At 36.4% G+C, this 20,666-nt stretch overlaps 1 protein-coding gene and 1 pseudogene across 7 annotated transcripts in view; one reads left to right on the forward strand and one right to left on the reverse strand.

Annotated features, from left to right (window-relative positions):
- Window positions 1–20,666, reverse strand: part of MYO9A (myosin IXA) — a 321,690-nt gene that overhangs the window by 169,938 nt on the left and 131,086 nt on the right. For all 7 annotated transcript variants that reach the window (XM_044231266.1, XM_044231267.1, XM_044231269.1 and 4 more), the window contains 2 exons: window positions 8,700–8,821; window positions 1,783–1,924 (listed from right to left, as the gene is read on the reverse strand). In XM_044231266.1, the coding sequence (XP_044087201.1) occupies window positions 1,783–1,924; window positions 8,700–8,821 (264 nt within the window). The remainder of the gene's footprint in view (window positions 1–1,782; window positions 1,925–8,699; window positions 8,822–20,666) is intronic.
- LOC122894923 lies at window positions 10,106–10,204 on the forward strand (annotated as a pseudogene).

A 20,666-nucleotide genomic window follows, 5' to 3' on the forward strand; every position in this document is an offset into this window, starting at 1 on the left:
ACTAACATGTAATGTATAAGGTATATAATGTACTGACTTGATACATTTATATATTGCAATAGGACTACCACAACAGTATTAGCTAACACCTCCATCAGGTCATATAACTATCATTCCTTTTCTGTGGTAAGAACACCTAAAAGAACTCTTAAGAACTTTGAAGACAATGCTATTATCACAATGTTATTATAATCACAATGCTGTGCAAGATCTCCAGAATTTACTCATCTTCTAACTGCAAGTTTGTATCCTTTGCCCAACATTTCCTCAATTCTCCCATCCCACAGCCCCTGGGAACTATCATTCCACTCTGTTATTCTTAATGTTTGTTCTACAATCTGTTCCTTTCTGTCTCTTCCATCTCAGAAATAACACCTCAAATTCACCCATCAGCTACAGCCAGAAGTCACTTAGCTGGGATACATCAATCAGCTTCTATCAATTATACCTCCAAAATATATCTCATAATCATCTACATCTCCTCCATCTATACCGCCACCCTGGTTCAATTTACCTTAACATTTCAACTCAACTATTTTCAAAAGCTCCTAATTTATCTGCCAGCTTCTACTCTCATCCTCTGCTGTTCCTTCTCCTCAAAGTAATCAAAGCAATCTCTTAAAAACACAAATCACAGCCTGTTTAAAATCTTTTCGTGGTTCCCCATAATAATGTCAATAAAAACCAAACTCCTTTAACTTGGTCTAAAAGCCATGAAGAATTAATTTGCTATTCATTTTCTAATTTGTTTCATGCCACTACTTCCCTTGCTCACCATAATCTAGTAACACTGGCCTGTTTTCAATTATTTTAACATACTAATTCTCTATCTCATAGCCTGGAATATACATCACCCCAGCTCCTCACTAAGGTAACACTTGCTTCAGGTTAACCCTCAAAACTTAAGTTCTCAGAGAGGTATTCATGGATCTCCAAATTCAAATTCCACTATTTCACTACTTTCTTTCCTAGGACTTGTGCATTTATTTATGGCACTATCCCATTTATCTATATTACACACACACACACACACACACACACACGTATGTGTATACCGAGCCAAGAACATGTCTGCCTGGTTTATCACTACATTGTTCTGAACACCAAGCACAGGGTCTGACACATAGTCTGTATTTAACACACAGACTAAGTCAAAGAGTGATTTTAATTGTGACTTTCACCTCAATACCCAAGAGAAAATATATTGCTCTACTACTCTCCATACCATCATTGCCTTGCCTGGGAAACTACCAAATGACAATCTTAAATATCAAGTAGTTGAAGGGTAACAGGCTCACTAATTACAAAAAAGAAATGGCCACAATTCTGAAGATTCTTCTCCACAAGAGTTAAAAGCTTCAATATATTCATTAGGAGTGCAAGCTCACAAATACCTAATCGTGCATAAAGACATGAAACCTCTGTTAAGTCTCATGGATGAGAAGAGAAAAAGTAAACAAATTACATAATGAAATATTTGGTTCCAGATATACTGATGCTCTCTACAGATTTAAAAAAAAAAAAAAGAAAACGATTAGAAGGGACTGGGACTGATACTGAGCTTATCTGTAGGAGGAAACCAACACCAATATCACATAAAACAGTAATATGTTGCAAGGTAGAATCTGAATGTTAGCAATACCTTTAATAAAATGTCTCCGTCTCCAACTGTTACTGATCAAGAGCCTCCATAAATTGCACAGAAGGCAGTGTGACTGGGACGATGATACAGTAGAGAAAACACTTTCACCCCTAAGGCATATCAATAAGAAATTTACTGACCTTGACCCCATACTTCACTTTCCCAGCGTAATGCCTTATGATGAAAGCAGGCTCCATCACAGCTGGAAACTCAATGTAAGAATTCTCTTCATGCTGATGCTTAAATTTATCTAGCAATGTTTGATTTGTGGCCTGTGGAAAGCTGCATTAAAAACAAAAAACAAAACACTAAAGAAAGATGCAGTTGTTAATACAGTCTTTTTTTTAATACATTATAATTACACTGCCATCTAACACATTTATAGCAAATTACAATGAGTTTTCACTTATACTATCTAATCTGATTCTTTTTTTTTTAAGATTTTATTTATTTATTTGACAGAGATCACAAGTAGGCAGAGAAGCAGGCAGAGAGAGAGGAAGGGAAGCAGGCACCCTGCTGAGCAGAGAGCCCGATGTGGGGCTCGATCCCAGGACCCTGGGATCATGACCTGAGCCGAAGGCAGCGGCTTTAACCCACTGAGCCACCCAGGCGCCCCTAATCTGATTCTCTTAATAAGCTAAAAAGGGATTATAAGAAGGACTGGTGTTTTATAGATGAGGGATCAAAAGTCACAATTTGCCCAAACTCACACTTTCCAAGTAGAAGAACTATGAAATTAAGTCAGGTCTTCAGATATTTAGCTCAGGTTGCACTGTGTGGCACTTCTGTAAAACCCACAGGATAATAAAACTCAAATGATACTTTGTTTGGGGCCAAGAACTTCCAAACAGAAAATGATCTCTCAATTTGGACAGGTCTTAAGTCCATGTCATTTTCTGTTTTCCTGTTTCTTCATACATAAATTAAGTAGCAATTTTCTTACCTGTACCAGTAACTACATAATTTTGTATCTATTATTATTTCAAATATGTCTCAATGGTTTATACCCATTGATGAGTATTTCATATCTAGGGATAACTCAAATGATCCTATTAAGAAATAATTACATGATAGCAAATACAGGAATATAAAAGTTTAGGGGCCACCTGGATGGCTCAGTTGGGTTAAACATCTGCCTTCCGCTCAGGTCATGATCCCAGGGATCTGGGATCGAGACCCTCCGTGGGCTCCCTGTTCAGTGCGGAGCCTGCTTCACACTCTCCTCCCCATTCATGCTCTCTGTCACTATCTCTGTCTCCCTCACTCAAATAAATAAATAAGATCTTTAAAAAATCCAACCCTTGGCTTCAGCTCGGGCCATGATCTCAGGGTTCTAGGACTGAGCCTCACGTCTGCTCTGTGCTCAGTGCAGTCTGCTTGTCCCTCTGCCTCTTCTCCTCCTCCTCTCTCTCTCAATATCTCTAATAATATTTTTGTAAAGAAAAGTTCCAAAAAGAAAAAAACCACTAGTGGTTGGGAATAATGGAAAGATTCAAAGAAGATATAGTAGGCAATTATGAACTAAATGTTAAAGGCTGGGTAGGAGTTTCAAATAGAGGAAATATCACTGACAGAAAAAGGAGAAAGCAAGTATCTTTTAGAAAATAGTTTCACTTAATCAGAGTTGAAATAATGAGAAATAATGTGACATGAGGTTGCAAAGATGCTGAATACAAAATGTGATGTGTAGAAATGATTCCAAAATCACAACAAAAATAATTGTGTTTTATGTATTAGAATCAGGAAGGAGAATGGCCTTTGGTGTCTGAGAGTCATAGTTCAGATGACCAGTTCTACATGTGACCTACAGCAAGCTTTAAGAACTAGTTTCCATAAATGAGTACAATGAGGTATTGCAGTGTTAACAGAATTAAATTTAAATTAACACTAGTCAAAACATCTAACACTAGCTGGCATCCTTATAGGGAGGACATAAATGTTACCTACTTTACAACATTGCCAATACTGCCATCTTCCTATTCCACTTCCTATTCAACTAGGTCTCCTTTTGCATTCAAATACTATCCCTTCCTCAAAACATCATCACCATCCAGCTCTCTCTGTCCATTCCAGAACTCTAAAGCCATTCTAGAATGGACTGTAACTCCTGCAATCTGAAACAGAGAGTACAGCAACAGCCTCCATAGTAGTCTCAGTACTCTAATCTTACCTTGTTTCAAGTCTCCAAATCAAAATATCAAAATTTTCCTATAATACTGATTTAATCATGTGCCTCCCCTACTCAGGAAAATTTATGGTTCACCAAGGCAAAGTGACCAAATCCAAGCTCCTAAGCCTAGACCCAACTCAACCTCTGCAAACTTATGCCTCACTACTTCACAGCAGGACACTTTTCTTCAGGAAGGATACTCCTTTCATTGTCTCTAAGTAAACCTCTGAGTAATCGAAGAGCTTGTGATTTTTCTCTTACTTTCAAATGGAGAAAAGAGATTTTCAAAGGAAGACATATATGAGAACAGTTTTTATTCCAAACAAGGGAAGAAGGAAAGGAAAGCTCTCCATATGTCCTATGTTCAACAAACACTTGTGGATACACACTACAATATCAAGCATAAGAGCTTGGAACAGAGGCAAATCAGGCATTATTGTGCACTTCAAAGCTCTTCCATCTAGTGTTCCCCAAAGGGTATCTGCCAGGATAGTCTTATATTAGTGTTTCCATGCTTCTTTCTCTTCTGTGTCTCTTTAGCTCTCAAAAATACCAATACCTAGGGGCGCCTGGGTGGCTCAGTGGCTTAAGCCTCTGCCTTCAGCTCAGGTTATGATCCCAGGGTCTCGGAATCGAGCCCCACGTCGGGTTCTCTGCTCAGTGGGGAGCCTGCTCTCTCTCTGCCTGCCTCTCTGCCTACTTGTGATTTCTGTCTGTCAAATTAAAAAAAAAAAAAAAAAACCTTATAAAAAAAAAAAATACCAGTACCTAGACCCCATTCCTGTGATTCTACTGAAGTGATGCTAGGGTGATGGTGATCACTACTATCTCCACATTACTCAGGAATTTCTTAGGACCAGACCAGACTAACAAAATGCTGTCCTAAATGAATGCTCTGGTCTTAACTTCATTTTGTTAAAAGAAGACTGGGGTAGAAGTCCGAGATTCTGCATTTCTAAGAAGCTCAAGGTGCTGCCAGTACTCATGTTAAGAGATCATACTTTGAATACTGAAGGAAAGACTGGTAACACTCCTAACATCCTGCTCATACCTAACCTTGCTTATTCTACTCCTTCCTAAATTTCATGCTGCATCCTTTACAATCAAGCTTAAATGACTTGCCGAAGGTCAAACTTGCCCAAAGCCAAGAGATAACAGAGACAAGATTAAACAAGACTTCTGATCTCAAACCCATGCACCTAAAGGACTGAATGACATAGGAATGCTGCTAAGGGGCGCCTGGGTGGCTCAGTGGGTTAAGCTGCTGCCTTCGGCTCAGGTCATGATCTCAGGGTCGTGGGATCAAGTCCCGCATCAGGCTCTCTGCTCAGCAGGGAGCCTGCTTCCTCCTCTCTCTCTGCCTGCCTCTCTGCCTACTTGTAATCTCTCTCTGTCAAATAAATAAATAAAATCTTTTTTTTTTTTAAGATTTTATTTATTTATTTGTCAGAGAGAGAGGGAGAGAGAGCGAGCACAGGCAGACAGAGAGGCAGGCAGAGGCAGAGGGAGAAGCAGGCTCCCTGCCGAGCAAGGAGCCCGATGTGGGACTCGATCCCAGGACGCTGGGATCATGACCTGAGCCGAAGGCAGCTGCTTAACCAACTGAGCCACCCAGGCGTCCCAATAAATAAAATCTTTAAAAAAAAAAAAAGGAATGCTGCCAAGGATATTTTTCATGTTACATATTCCCTATAGAAAAAAAGCAGTTTTTAGAGGAAAACTAGTCTAAGTGGTTCCCAAAATAGCTCTTCCTAAATGTGACTAATTTATTTTCATTCCAACTCTGGCAGAAAGAAAACATTTCATGCCTTTGTATCTTCTGGGATGTTAAAGCACAGAGCAAAGTGGTCCATTTACCAGAGAAGGTAAAAACAACAGGACTGACACTGAATATAGAAGCATAATTGAAGAGACAATTAAGAAGTTACTCAGTCCAGGAGTACCTGGGTGTCTCAGACGGTTAAGTGTCTGCCTTGCACTCAGATTGTGATCCCAGAGTCCTGGGATCAAGCCCCACATAGGGCTCCCTGTTCACCAGGAAGTCTTCATCTCCCTTTCCCTCTGTCCCTCCCCACCACTCATGCTTGCGCACTCTCTCAAATAAATAAATAAATAAAATCTTTTAAGATGGTTATTCAGTTTAGTCTCCTACCAACAATACCCTGACAAATGATGCAAAAGAATTACTATAATAGGAATTTTTTTTAATTCTAACTCTGCCATTTATTAGCTTTATAATACTGATACATTGCTTAACCTCCCCACACCTGGGCTTCCTCATCTACATTTTTTTTATTTTCTACTTTTTTATAAACATATAATGTATTTTTATCCCCAGGGGTACAGGTCTGTGAATCACCAGGTTTACACACCTCATAGCACTCACCATAGCACATACCCTCCCCAATGTCCATAACCCTACCACCCTCTTCCGAACCCCCTTCCCCCAGCAACCCTCAGTTTGTTTTGTGAGATTAAGAGTCTCTTATGGTCCCATCTTGTTTCATTTATTCTTTTCCTACCCCCCCTAAGCACCCCACGTTGCCTCTCCAATTCCTCATATCAGGGAGATCATATGATAATTGACTTATTTCCGATTGATTTATTTCGCTCAGCATAACACCCTCTAGTTCCATCCATGTCCTCGCAAATGGCAAGATTTCATTTCTTTTGATGGCTGCATACTATTCTATTGTATATATATATGTATATATATACCACATCTTCTTTATCCATTCATCTGTTGATGGACATCTAGGTTCTTTCCATAGTTTGGCTATTGTGGACATTGCTGCTATAAACATTCGGATGCATGTGCCCCTTTGGATCACTACGTTTGTATCTTTAGGGTAAATACCCAGTAGTGCAATTGCTGGGTCATAGGGTAGCTCTATTTTCAACTTTTTGAGGAACCTCCATGCTGTTTTCCAGAGTGGTTGCACCAGCTTGCATTCCCACCAACAGTGTAGGAGGGTTTATAACAGGAAATTGTATTACCTTATAAAATAGCTGCTAATCAGCTCTAATGATTAGAAAGTTCTTTCTTACACTGAGCCAAAATCTGTCTCTCTGTAATTTCTGGCCACATAGCTTCCCCACAAGGACGTCTGGGTAATGACAAAGTTGATATTCTCTTATTTGGCAATATTTATATGTGAGGTAGCAAATGACCAAGGAAATACAGTCTTTGTATAGGAAGATGTGAACTCAAAATATTTTACATAAGGAATGACAGGCCAGACAAGAACCTTTTCCTCTATTCATGTTTTAATTATATATTTAACTATCCCAATTGTTGCTCACAACCACCTTAAGATATATAGCAAACAGCATTATCGTTTCTCATAATCATTTCCTTTTTACATGCAAAAAACTAAGAACAAAGAATATTCAGAGATTTGCTAAAGGTAGCTAATAGAGATGTAATGCAACCCTGAACTTCTGACTCTATAGCCTATTACAGAGAAACATTATAGGATAATACTTCAAAGCACAAGCTAATTAGTCAGAAATGCCTGGACTATCTGAATCTCAAATCCATCACTTATTACCTATATGATCTTTACCTAGACTTGCCTAAATTTTGTTCTTTTTGTTATTATAAAATACATGATACATGCTGGAGAAGCCTACCTTCTCCAACTTCTCCTCTAACTTCTCCAACATGACCCTAAACCATCAAAGAAACAGAACTACTCAATATTTTGACACCAACCATAATAGTTCTCAACACTGAGTATCAAAATCATCTACGATGCTTTCCAAAATAAAATACACCAGATTTAAGCTATGTAACTAGTTAAGAACCACTAACCTTACTATTTTATAAAGGATAATACATGTTTTGGGGCATATAGAGTAATACAAAAGAACTTTTACACAACTTAGTACATAAAATATTTTTGTGTTAATTGCACTTTAATTCATTTAGATTAATGGAAATAGACTGGTGATAGAGTCAGTAGATGTAACTGTTAGCATTCTCCTTTTCAGTATATTTTGCATTCTACCATATTATTTTACATTTTATGTAGCAATTTTTATACGCCTATGGCATATTAATAGGGTGACACACAACTTACCATACTAACCAGAATATCTGGGAATAAAAGTAGGTACCTTTAATAACTAAACTGGACAACAGACACAAACTTTATAGACTTTCCCATTCAAAACTGATGATGTATGGTCATCCCACCTATGATAGTGAATCCCCAATATTTTCTATCTTACTTCAATGCATATAATATTTATAGTTAGAAATCAAGCAATCTAATTCAGTTACTTAATATTTTACTAAGAGTGACAGAAAACTCACTCCCCACCACTTCAGTTTCTCCAGTTCTAGACTTGTCATCTTATAGGATAATTCAACTATAAATAGTACTTTACAGAGCACTAAAAACACTCTAGAGGATGCTATATGATGTCTCATTTCTAAAGCTTATGTACATGTTTGGTATACTACACAGTGCTAACAAAGGATGTCAAATACTTGGCATATGTTGCTACTTTCCACCTGCACAACTATGGCAGACATCACTAATCTAACATGATACTCTTTTCTGCTAAACATGAAAACTACAAACACATCTCATATAAAACGCAATTCACAAAGAGAGGAACATGCAACAATTAAAAAATATGCCAACAAATTTAATATCAAAGTAACTCTGTAGAAGAATCTGGAAAAACTCAAGTACAAATTCAGTATTAAGGTTCACCCAATTTTCCTAGAAACATATACACACAATAAAATAACACAAGGGAAACTTTGACTCCTTATTCGAGTATGTAAGAAGAAAACTAAAAGGACATGAAAAGCCGAAATGAAAAGAATCACACTTTTGACTGAAAGGTACTTGCTGAAAGAATCATACTCACTTGCTTTCTTCATCCAAAAGATGGAGCAGACCTGTTGGCTTCTTGCTAATAAGATTTATACAACAGGTATTATCAATATAATCTATATTGTGCCAGCTGATACCTTCAGTTCTATACTCCTCCTAGGAAATAAATTCACAATTTATACATCGTGCAGAAAATAATAGGTATACGATAATAAAAACTGAAAAGCTTTTGCCAGGCTTAAAAGAACTAAACTTTTCCCCTTTAGGTCATTAATCTACATAATGGAAGAATGTATAATTTCAGTTATATAAAACCTTCATACAGTATATGTCTATTTTCATCAAAAAGTACATACAATCAGGACTGGAAGAGATTATACTGAGTGAAATAAGTCAAGCAGAGAGAGTCAATTATCATATGGTTTCACTTATTTGTGGAGCATAACAAATAGCATGGAGGACAAGGGGCGTTAGAGAGGAGTAGGGAATTTGGGTAAATTGGAAGGGGAGGTGAACCATGAGAGATTATGGACTCTGAAAAACAATCTGAGGGGTTTGAAGTGGTGGTGGGGTGGGAGGTTGGGGTACCAGGTGGTGGGTATTATAGAGGGCACGGCTTGCATGGAGCACTGGGTGTGGTGAAAAAATAATGAATAATGTTTTTCTGAAAATAAATAAATTTTTAAAAAATTTTTTAAAAAAGTACATACAATCAAATTCTTTTTGTTACTGTGCTATTTGTATGCCACCCAGGTGAGAACTGAGGGCTGGATTTGTTTTAGCCACACTATCTGAGGAACTGCACTAAAGAAAAATATAAAATGAAGAAGCCTAACTTCTCCAACATGACCCTAAACCATCAAAAAGGACTGAGTATTTGTTGGATTATCAATAATGAATTTAATGAAACAGTATTTGGAAAAAGTAAAACCCATCATCTCCAGTGATCACTGAAACTGGAATATGGAATTCATACATACTGCATTTGGTAAAATAAAACCCTTAGGGGGGAGAAAAAAAAAAAAGAACCCTTAGAATATGTTGTTAAAAAAGTTACAAATCCAAGATTTTAAAAAGTGAAAGCTAAGGCATTGAACAACTATTCAGCTATTAAGCCCCTATTACAGTTGTTTATTTTTCTGTGTACTGAGAAATAATCTTATTAAACTGTTTTTCAAAACAAGGCCCCTGACAATCTAAAGAAGATAAGTTTCTATATTGCCAGAATATTTATAGGCACCAAGTAAATACCCCAATTGGCTGATGACTTTAGTATGCACTGATAATTTTCATGCACTTCTCTACAAATATGGTGGTTTTGCAAATTAGTAATTTTGTGATTTTTATCATTCTTTGGGTATTATTATTATTATTACTATCATTCTGTAAATAAGACTGGTGTAATATAAACTGTAGTTACTCTAACCAGGAAAAGTAAATGTACTCACTTCAGGAGCACATATATTAAAACTGGAAGATTAATTAGCATGGCACCTGTGCAAGGATGATACGCAAATTTAGCAAAGGTAAATGATTCTTTCCTTTTAATTAGTAATTTCACAAGAAAATAATTGCTATATAAAGGTCACCCCGTGCAGTAGTAAGAAAGTATTTTTGTCCTATTTCTTTTTTTTAATTAAAAAAAATTTTTTTACTAACATATAATGTATTATTTGCCCCAGGGGTACAGGTCTGTGAATCATCATGTTATGTTTATTCTATCTGTAGCATGGTTAACAAGCTTATGGATTCTTATAGACGTTAATACAGCAGTCCAAAATCCTTCCCTCATTTCCTCTTCTCAATTACAATTCACACACCCTAGCCAAAGTTAACTATTATCCTAACGTCTAGTAACACTAGTGAGATTCATCTGTTTATAAATCTAATATAAACAGAACCATTCAAGATATATTCTTTTCTGCCTTTTTTTTTTTTACTCAACATTAGTTTCAGAGACATATGCAGGTTATAGAATGCATCTAAAGTTCATCTATTTTTTTAATCCTTTACTTAAATTCAATTTAGCTCATATATAGTATAATATTACTCTAGAGGTAGAATTCCATGATGCATCAGTTGCACAGAACACCCAGTGCTCATTACATCAAGTGCTCTCCCTAATGCCCGTGACCCAGTTGCCCCATTCCCGCAGTCCCCGCCCCTCCAGCAAACTTCAGTTTGTTTCCTAGAATTAAGCATCTCCTATGGTTTGCCTCCCTCTCATTTTCAACATCCTCCATTTTTCCTTCCTTACCCCTATGTTCTTCAGTTTTGTTTCTTAAGTTCTACATATGAGTGAAATCACATGGTATTTGTCTTTCTCTGACTGCCTTACTTTGCTTAGCATCCCTTTTAACTGTTGTAGGGCAGGGGTTGTAGAACATCATAGTCACTCATTTATGCTTTATCTACGACTGCTTTCTCAATGTAATAGCAGCATTGAAACTATATGGCCCAAAAGTCTTAAAAGACTTCTTTGTCTGGTCCTTTATAGAAAAAGTATGCCAAATCTATGAAAGAGCATTAGTTCTCAAACGTCAACAGACTCACAGAATCTGTTCAACAGATTCAACAGAATCACATAAAGAACTTACTAAAACACAGACCACTGGGCCCCAGGCCCAGAATTTCTGTTAAGTAGGTACAGAGTGGGACCCAATATTTGCATTTCTAACAAGTGCCTAGGTGATGCTACCAATAGGGACAGGAGAACAGTATTTTGAAAACCCATGCTGTGTCTTTAGATGCAAATTATTCAACCACTGCACTATTACATGATGGTTAGTTCTAATTTTTAGCCATTAAAAATGCCACTATTTACATCTGTGCACACAACTTTTAGTCTGCTTTTGTATGCATTTTGAAAGTGAAAACACAGGCTTATAAACTACATATGTATAACCTCAGCAGATACTGCCAAGCAGCTTGCTAAAATACATGTACCAATTTATGCAACCACTACCCATGTATGGGACTTTCCCATGAACAGTATCTCTAGTATTTGTATTATCAGTTTTTTTCATTTCGTCACTCTCATGAATGCATAGGAATATCCTACTGTGGTTTTAATTTTAATTCTCTGATGACTCCTAATTGAAAATTTTTTTCCTGTGTTTACCATCCACCTGGATGTCCTCACATGTCTATGTTCATAATAAAAACTCTGAGGAAAACCCCCTGCCTTCATTACAGGAGGAAAGCATTCATTCTATTTCCATTAAGCATGGTATTATTTATAAAATTTCATAAATGCCCTTTTAGCAGGAAGTTCCCTTCTATACCTAGTTTGCTGATGAATTTTTTTAACATGAATGGTTATGCAATTTTATCAAATGCTTCTACTGAAGCATAGCATCCCATACTATGGAATCACCATAAGTTTTTTTCCCCGTTTTTTTTTTATTTATTTTCAGAAAAACATTATTCATTATTTTTTCACCACACCCAGTGCTCCATGCAAGCCATGCCCTCTATAATACCCACCACCTGGTACCCCAACCTCCCACCCCCCCACCACTTCAAACCCCTCAGATTGTTTTTCAGAGTCCATAGTCTCTCATGGTTCACCTCCCCTTCCAATTTACCCAAACCTCCCTAATGCCCCTTGTCCTCCATGCTATTTGTTATGCTCCACAAATAAGTGAAACCATATGATAACTGACTCTCTCTGCTTGACTTATTTCACTCAGCATAATCTCTTCCAGTCCCGTCCATGTTGCTACAAAAGTTGGGTATTCATCCTTTCTGATGGAGGCATAATACTCCATAGTGTATATGGACCACATCTTCCTTATCCATTCATCCGTTGAAGGGCATCTTGGTTCTTTCCATAGTTTGACGACTGTGGCCATTGCTGCTATAAACATTGGGGTACAGATGGCCCTTCTTTTCACGACATCTGTATCTTTGGGGTAAATACCCAGGAGTGCAATGGCAGGGTCATAGGGAAGCTCTATTTTTAATTTCTTGAGGAATCTCCACACTGTTCTCCAAAGAGACTGCACCAACTTGCATTCCCACCAACAGTGTAAGAGGGTTCCCCTTTCTCCACATCCTCTCCAACACATGTTTCCTGTTTTGTTAATTTTCGCCATTCTAACTGGTGTAAGGTGATATCTCAATGTGGTTTTAATTTGAATCGCCCTGAGGGCTAACATGTTGTTAATAGATTAATTAAATCAATTGATAATTAAATGTTAACACACACCAGAAAAAAACTCCACTTGATATATTATCCTTTTACATATCTTGCTAGATTTAGTTTGCTAATATTTAAAAATTTTTAAATCTATGCTTATGAGTATATTGACTTTAATTTCCACTTCTAATAATATTCTTAACAGATTTGGATATCAGTGTTATCTTAGCCCCCTAAAATGCATTGTGAATTGTCCCCTTTTGTTCTATTCCACATTAAGAATATATGTCAAACTGATACTAATTCTTTCAATGTTGGCAGATTCACCAATGGAGCCATCTTGGCTTACAACATACTTTATGAAAAGACTTTTAATTACACATTCAATATTTTTAATAGTTTTAGGAATCAGATTTTGGAATGTCAGGTTTTTTTGTTTTGTTTTGTTTTGTTTTTTCCCATATCATTTCGTAAGTGCACTTACGGACATAAAGCTGTTTAGTGAATACTATTATCTTTTTTTTTTTTAAACCTTTGTTTCATCTCTACCTTTAGTTAGAATTAACCCCACTTTTTTTAAAGGATTTTGTTTATTTATTTGTGCGGGGTGGGGGGGGGACAGCAGGGGGAGCAGCAGGCAGAGGGAGAAGTAGACTCCCCACTGAACAGGGAGCCTGATGTGGGACTCGACCCCAGGACTCTGGGATCATGCCCTGAGCCAAAGGCAGATGCTGAATTACTGTGCCACTCAGGTGTCCCTACTATTATCTTTTTAATAGGATCCACAATGATGTCCTCTGTATAACTATAATTTATTACTTATATCGCTTTCTTTGTTGCTCACTGGGTGAATTTCTTGAGAGGTTTTATGAGTCATTTCAAAGCATTACTTTAGCTTTGTTAATCTTCTTCCATGGCATATTTGTTTTTACACTTACTTAATTTCCTCTCTTATCTTCATTATTTCCTTCTTTATACTTTCCTTTGGCTTAATTTGCAGATCTTTTTCCAATTTGCTCGGCTGGATATTTATATATATCACTGCTGCTATCCAATTTTAAAATCTTCTAACGGCTATAAAATATTGCTCTTAATACACCTATGGTTACATCCCACAAGTTTTAAGGTGGAACATGTTCATTCAGTTCAGTGTATTTTCTTCAACCTCTAGACTATGTAGAAGTGTATTAATTAATTTTTACCCATAAAGGTACTTTCCAGTTATCTTTTGATCATTGGTTTCAGGCATAATTTCTTTATGGTATTTAAGTATGTGTCATTTCAATCCTTGAAATTTAACCCTTGTGTTATGGTCCAGTATACACACAAATCTTATACATTTTGTAAATTTGCATTTATCTATGTATGTCAAGTAAGTATTTGCTTTCTTTTAGGGACGTCTGGGTGGTTCAGTCAGTTAAGGGTCTGTCATTGGCTCAGATCATGATCCCAGGGTCCTGCATCAAGCTCCTTGATCAGCAGGGAGCCTGTTTCTCCTTGTGCCTGCTGCTTCCCGTTTGTGTACTTTCTCTCTCTCTGATAAATAAATAAAATCTTTTAAAAAATAAAATAGGGGCACCTGAGTGGCTCAGTGGGTTGAGCTTCTGCCTTCAGCTCAGGTCATGGTCTCAGGGTCCTGGGATCAAGCCCCACATTGTGCTCTCTGCTCAGCAGGGAGCCTGCTTCCCCACCCTCTCTCTGCCTGACTCTCTGCCTACTTGTGATCTCTCTCTCTCTCTCTCTGCGCCACATAAATAAATAAATGAATAAATAATCGATCTTTTAAATAAATAAATAAAAATCTCTTATATCCACCCACCAAAAAAAATTCTTCTATATCCTTATTTGATACAAGTTTGGGCCTAAGGAAACTTGCATTCTAACCTAAAGGCAGGCAGAACTGGGCACCCACAAAAACATGTTCTGTATCACCTGGGTGCTTTAAATAATCTATACCAGGACAACTTTTTCTTTTGTCTGCTTATTCTGTTAGCTATTCAGCAAGACTTGTTAAAATATTCCACTATAATTACATGTTACTTTTTTAGTTTTATTTTTGTTTTATATACTTTGGATCTGTCATCAGGAACCTATAAATTTAGAATTGCATACTTCCTGATGAATTGACACTTTCATATTATCAAATATTCTTTTAGATCTCTGACAATGCTTTAAATGTGATATTAATATAGCTATGCCAGCTCTTTCTTGGTTCAGGTTTACTAAAGCTTCTTCCATCCTTTTATTTGTAACTTTTTTATATGCTTAAGTTTAAAGTATCTTTCTTTTGATGGACATTGCTGCTATAAACATTCAGGTGCACATGCACCTTCAGATCACTACATTTGTATCTTTAGGGTAAATACCCAGTAGTGAGATTGCCTAGGGTAGCTCTATTTTCGACTTTTTGAGGAACCTCCATGCTGTTTTTCAGAGTGGCTGCACCAGCTTGCATTCCCACCAATAGTGTAGGAGGGTGTGGCATATATATACAATGGAATACTATGCAGCCAACAAAAGAAATGAAATCTTGCCATTTGCAATGACGTGGATGGAACTAAAGGGAATTTTGCTGAGCAAAATAAGTCAATCAGAGAAAGACAATTATCATATGATCTCTCTGATATGAAGAATTTGAGAGGCAGGGCAGGGGTTTGTGGGGGGTAGGGAAGGAAAAAATGAAACAAGATGGGATCGGGAGGGAGACAAACCATAAGAGACTCTTAATCTCAGGAAACAAACTGAGGGTTGTTGCTGGGGGGTAGGGGGAAAAAAGTGTCTTTCTTATAAGTAGTAATTTACTTTTGTTTTATATCCAGCCTGACAATATTTCACTTCTACTTGGAGTAATGAATCCATGTATATTTAACACAATCACTGATATTTTGTGGGATTAAATCAACAATCTTAATATTTACTATTACTCCTGCTTCCCTGATACATTTTTATGCTTCTTTCTTGGTTTCTTTTGAACTATTGGAGTTTTTACTTTACTTGTTCCCCGTACTAACTTGACAATTTTTATATTCATTTACTATTTGGTGGTTATCCTAAAATCACAACATGTATCTTTACTTATCAATGTCTAACAGAAAAAAAATCTTCTAGAACTTAACCTTTAATACAAAGATCTTACAGTATCTTAAACTCCATGTACTATCTTCCTGACTTAAATGCTACTGAATATTCATTTTACTTCTACATAAACATTAAACCACAAAAGATATTTTTATCTTTGCCTAATTTAGTTAAAACCTATTTATATTCATCACCACCAATGCTCCCCCCCCCTTTTTTTTTCTTTACAATGTTCACTGCTCTTTATTCCTTCGTACATCTCTGAGCTGCTGTAGGGATAATTTAGCTACTGCCCAAATAACATACTTCAGTTTTAAGGAAAATATTCTATTGTCTTCTGTCATTCACTGCTTGCCCTAAAAGCCTGAGTTCTACTCTTACAGTTGCTTCCTTAAGGGTACTGCTTCCTACTGCCCATCTCCAACCCCCAGATGCTTCTGAGATTTCTTCACTGTCTTTGGTTTACTATATGACTATCTTTGTATTTCAGATGCTTTGAATTCACACAGCCTCTCAAATGTAGGATCTTTTTCTTTTGTGTGTTAAGTTTTGGAAAAATTCTCAACCATTATCTTTTCAAATATAGTATCTACCCTATTCACTCTTTTCTCACATACATCTTTCCAGAATTTCTCTTACACTTTTGTTAGACATTTTCACTATGCTCCGTATGTCTCTTACACTATCTGTATTTTCCTTTTTTCATCAGGCTGGTATTTTCTTGTGGCCTATCTTCCAAATCACTAATCCTTTCTTAAGCTCTATCTAAATGTTTAAAACTATCATTGCATTCTTAATTTCACTCTACCTTTTAGTTCTAGATTTTCTTAAGCTTGGAATCTCTTTGTAATTCTTTAATAAAAATATTACTTTCAAAAAAATCTTCAAGCTACTAATATTTTAAAGTTCATTTCTGTTAAGATCATTTCCTGGATCTCCTATGGTACAGTCCTATTGTCTCAGTTCTCTTGGTTTTTATTCATGTTGTTTTCTCTCCATGATTGTCTTTAAAAAAAAAAAAATTCTCAGTTAAAAAACTAAATGCTGGGGATGCTTGGGTGGCTCAGTCAGTTAAGCATCTGCCTTTGGCTCAGGTCATGATTTCAGGGTCCTGGGATCAAGCCCTGCATCAGGCTCCTTGCTCAGCGGGGAGCCTGCTTCTCCCTCTGCCTGTTGCTCCCTTCTTGTGCTCTGAAAAATAAATAAAATCTTTAAAAAGAAAAGAGAAAGAACGAAACTGAATGCTAGATCCTGTATATGAAAAATCATACAGATAATTTTAGCACTAGGATGATCTCTTCCTCCACTGGACAGTGAACTTGTTCTTGGCAGGTAGCTAAGAACATCAGGGATTCTATACTCTTTCAACCCAATTAGAAATGAGGAGATTTTAAACTGGGCTTCAGTTCCTAAGATGCCTCATCTATTTCTGGTTTATCTTTATTTCTAAGATGTAACCCTTTAAGATCTCAAGCAGAAAGCCTATACGAATTATCAGCGGGTTCTTCCTTGCTCTTGAATCTGGAGAAAACCCTCTTCATTCTCTCAGATTCACACGCCTGGCTCTTTCAGAATCAGTACCTCTCTATCAGAACAGAGAAATGTCTTTAGCAACAAAGCAGTCCAAAAATGCTGGGCTCCTCTCCCTGGGTTTCCTTCCTACAGATATAAGGCCTATAGAATTTCACTTATTTAGATGTACCCCAATACCTTCAAATATATCTTGTTCATTCTTTTTAGGTGTTCTACAAAGCAATTTGGTCAAAATTTCCTAGTCTGACATCCCCCAAAGTGACAGAAACAAACAAACAAAAAACCTCACTAGATAATAAACATCTCAGATAAGATTCCTGCACTCTAAATTTTCTGTCTTCAAGGCCTAGCACAGTGTGTGACACATGACTGTTACTCAATTTAGTGATAAGTCAATGACCTGAAGGATAATTTTGAGCAAGTAAAGAAAAAGAGAGCAGTATTATAAATAACAACAGTTATTTAAATCAAATCACAGAAACTTCTTCTGGTCTGTCTCTCATTCCACATTATCTTTACATATATCTGTGATTCAAGACTCAGAATCACACACTCACACTACTTCAACTGGCTTATGTATTATGTCCTTCTCTCCAGGTATTTTACCCTCTCTTCAGTCCATCTTCCACAGTTCAAATACCCTGCTAAATATATTTCAAATTACTCTTCATTTTCTAAAAGAAATATTCCAATCTCCTCTAAGTGACATATAAAGCCCAAAACTATATGAACCAAGGATATTTCATAAACTTATTTCCCTCCTTGTCTCCATTGTTATATCATGTATTTTAGCTATGCTATTTTCAGTTCCTCAAAAGTACCATGCTGTTTTATGCCTCACAATTTTAAGGATATTATTACCTTTGTTTAAAATATTTTCTTCCCATTGACAATCTGTTAAACTCAACCTTCTATTCAAAACTATATTCCAGAATCAATTCCCACACCCGGGAAATCTTGGTAGACTTGTAGGAAATTCTAATCAACTTCATCCTTTATATCACTACTTTAACCTTCTATGGCACTTATCATCCTGCAGAGCAAGTGATGGGACATTTCTGGACAAAATTTACCTTAGTATTCAAAATTTTCAATTTGAGAAATAAGGTGGAGAATCATGGGAGAAAGGAAAAAATAAAATACCAGAGAGGGAGACAAACCATAAGAGACTCTTAATCTCAGGAAATAAACTGAGGGTTACGAGAGTGAAGGGGTGGGGGAGGAATGGGGTAGCTGGGTAATGGACATTGGGGAGGGTATGTGCTATGGTGAATGTTGTGAATTGCATAAGACTGATGAATCACGCGCTGGTACCCCTGAAACAAATAATATATGATGTTAATTTTAAAAAATAATAAAAATAAAAAAATTTTTCAAGATGTTTCCTCCAAAGCATAGTTGATAACTTTCCATTTCTACCTTCTTTTTCAAAAAGTTTTATCTACTTAAATGATTTTGTATTCAGTTGAATTTAACAAATACTCTTTGTAAACCCATCTCATTCTAGGTACCACTGATATACAAATAAATAAAACAGTTAATATTTAAACTGCCTTAAATCTCTTATTCCCAGCAAATCAATTTTAAGTGAAAAAATACAAGAAGGGAGAAAAAGGAAGACTAAAATAGATGAGATGGCAAAGAGGTGTAACATCTCCAAACTTTCTATAAATTATAGCAAAAGCATACCCAGTACATTAAATTATAGAAGAGAATACTGAAACTTCAAAGGAAAAACAAGGTGTATCTTAGAATCTAAGTCTTCTGATCCATAATTCCAACACACTGCCCAAAATTATGATATTCAGGGTAGCTAATAAAGATCACCCAACCCCCAAGTAGTTCTGAACAGATTTTCCATAAACTATAAGGTTTTATTTTTTATACATGTTTTTAGGCAAAGTATCTCTTATGACTTCTCAATGTCTAATCAACACTTCTAGAAAAGGTAAAAATAATTTCAGTAATAGTCAGAGAATACCTTTTCTTTGTAAAACACAGCACACAGTCAACAAAATGCATTTCTCCAATCCTCCAGTACATATATATATCCATTTGCAAGAGATAAAAAAAAAATACCAGTTTAGCATGATCTAGCTAAAAGAACACCAGAATGAGTCAAGTAGACCAATCCCAGCCCAGCTTTTGGGTATAAGCAAAAATTATGGAGCCAGAGTGTTAAGGTCTGAATACTGACTTTAGGTATCATCTGTAAAACTAGAATAAAAATAGCACCTGCCTAATAAATAGTTAAGTACCACATAAATGTTAACTAATATTATAACAAATAGTATTGCCTATCTTTTAATAGTTCCATCAGAGGGGGCGCCTGGGTGGCTCAGTGGTTAAGCTGCTGCTCAGGTCATGATCTCAGAGCCCTGGGATCGAACCCTGGGATCAAGCCCCGCATCAGGCTCTCTGCTCAGAGGGAGCCTACTTCCTCCTCTCTCTCTGCCTGCCTCTCTGCCTGCCTGTGATCTCTCTCTGTCAAATAAATAAATAAAATCTTTAAAAAAAAAAAAAAAAGTTCCATCAGAGGTCTAGCTAAAAAGTTATGTAATAAACATTTTAAGCATTATCAAGATGGCCAAAACTAGTGCTGCCTGTGTTAATCAGTCCCCTAACCCTTTAAGCGAAACTGATGTACTTAAAGGTAGGACAGAAGGCAACAAGCCCCAGTGATAAGATATTTTTGTTTATTTTGTAGACCTGTTTTGATCCTCCTGTTCATTGCATTTCTTCACCATTTCCCTTGAGATAAATGTTTATATCCTCCTATACAAACTGAAATTGTGGGCTACAATCTCAACTTGTTACTAACTTGAAACTTGGCTTGGAAGAGGAACCCATGTTTTCACTGAACCTGCATTTACCGTAAGCATTCTCACGGAAACTGATGCCTCACTCTTTTGACTCTAAATCAATTTGAGCTTCTCCCCAGAAATATCTAGTTACCCATTTTGGTCTCTCCACACCAACCTATTCCCCTATATCTGTACTCTAAACTGATTCAAGATTCTACTAAAAACTCCTCTACCCCACAGATAAAGAAGACACCAAAGCAATCAACTGGATTAAGAGACCAAAACAATCAAACAAGCATATTTAGCATTGGTAGCAATTAAATTTTTTTTAAAAAATGAAATTTTTTGAATTTTTGAATTTTTTTGAATTTTTTTGAAATTTTTAAAATTTTTTGAATTAATTGAATTTTTAAAATTATTGAATTAAAAGTAAATTAAAAAATTG

Source organism: Neovison vison, chromosome 13 (genome assembly GCF_020171115.1).
Source record: "Neovison vison isolate M4711 chromosome 13, ASM_NN_V1, whole genome shotgun sequence".
NCBI classification, from domain to species: domain Eukaryota; kingdom Metazoa; phylum Chordata; class Mammalia; order Carnivora; family Mustelidae; genus Neogale; species Neogale vison.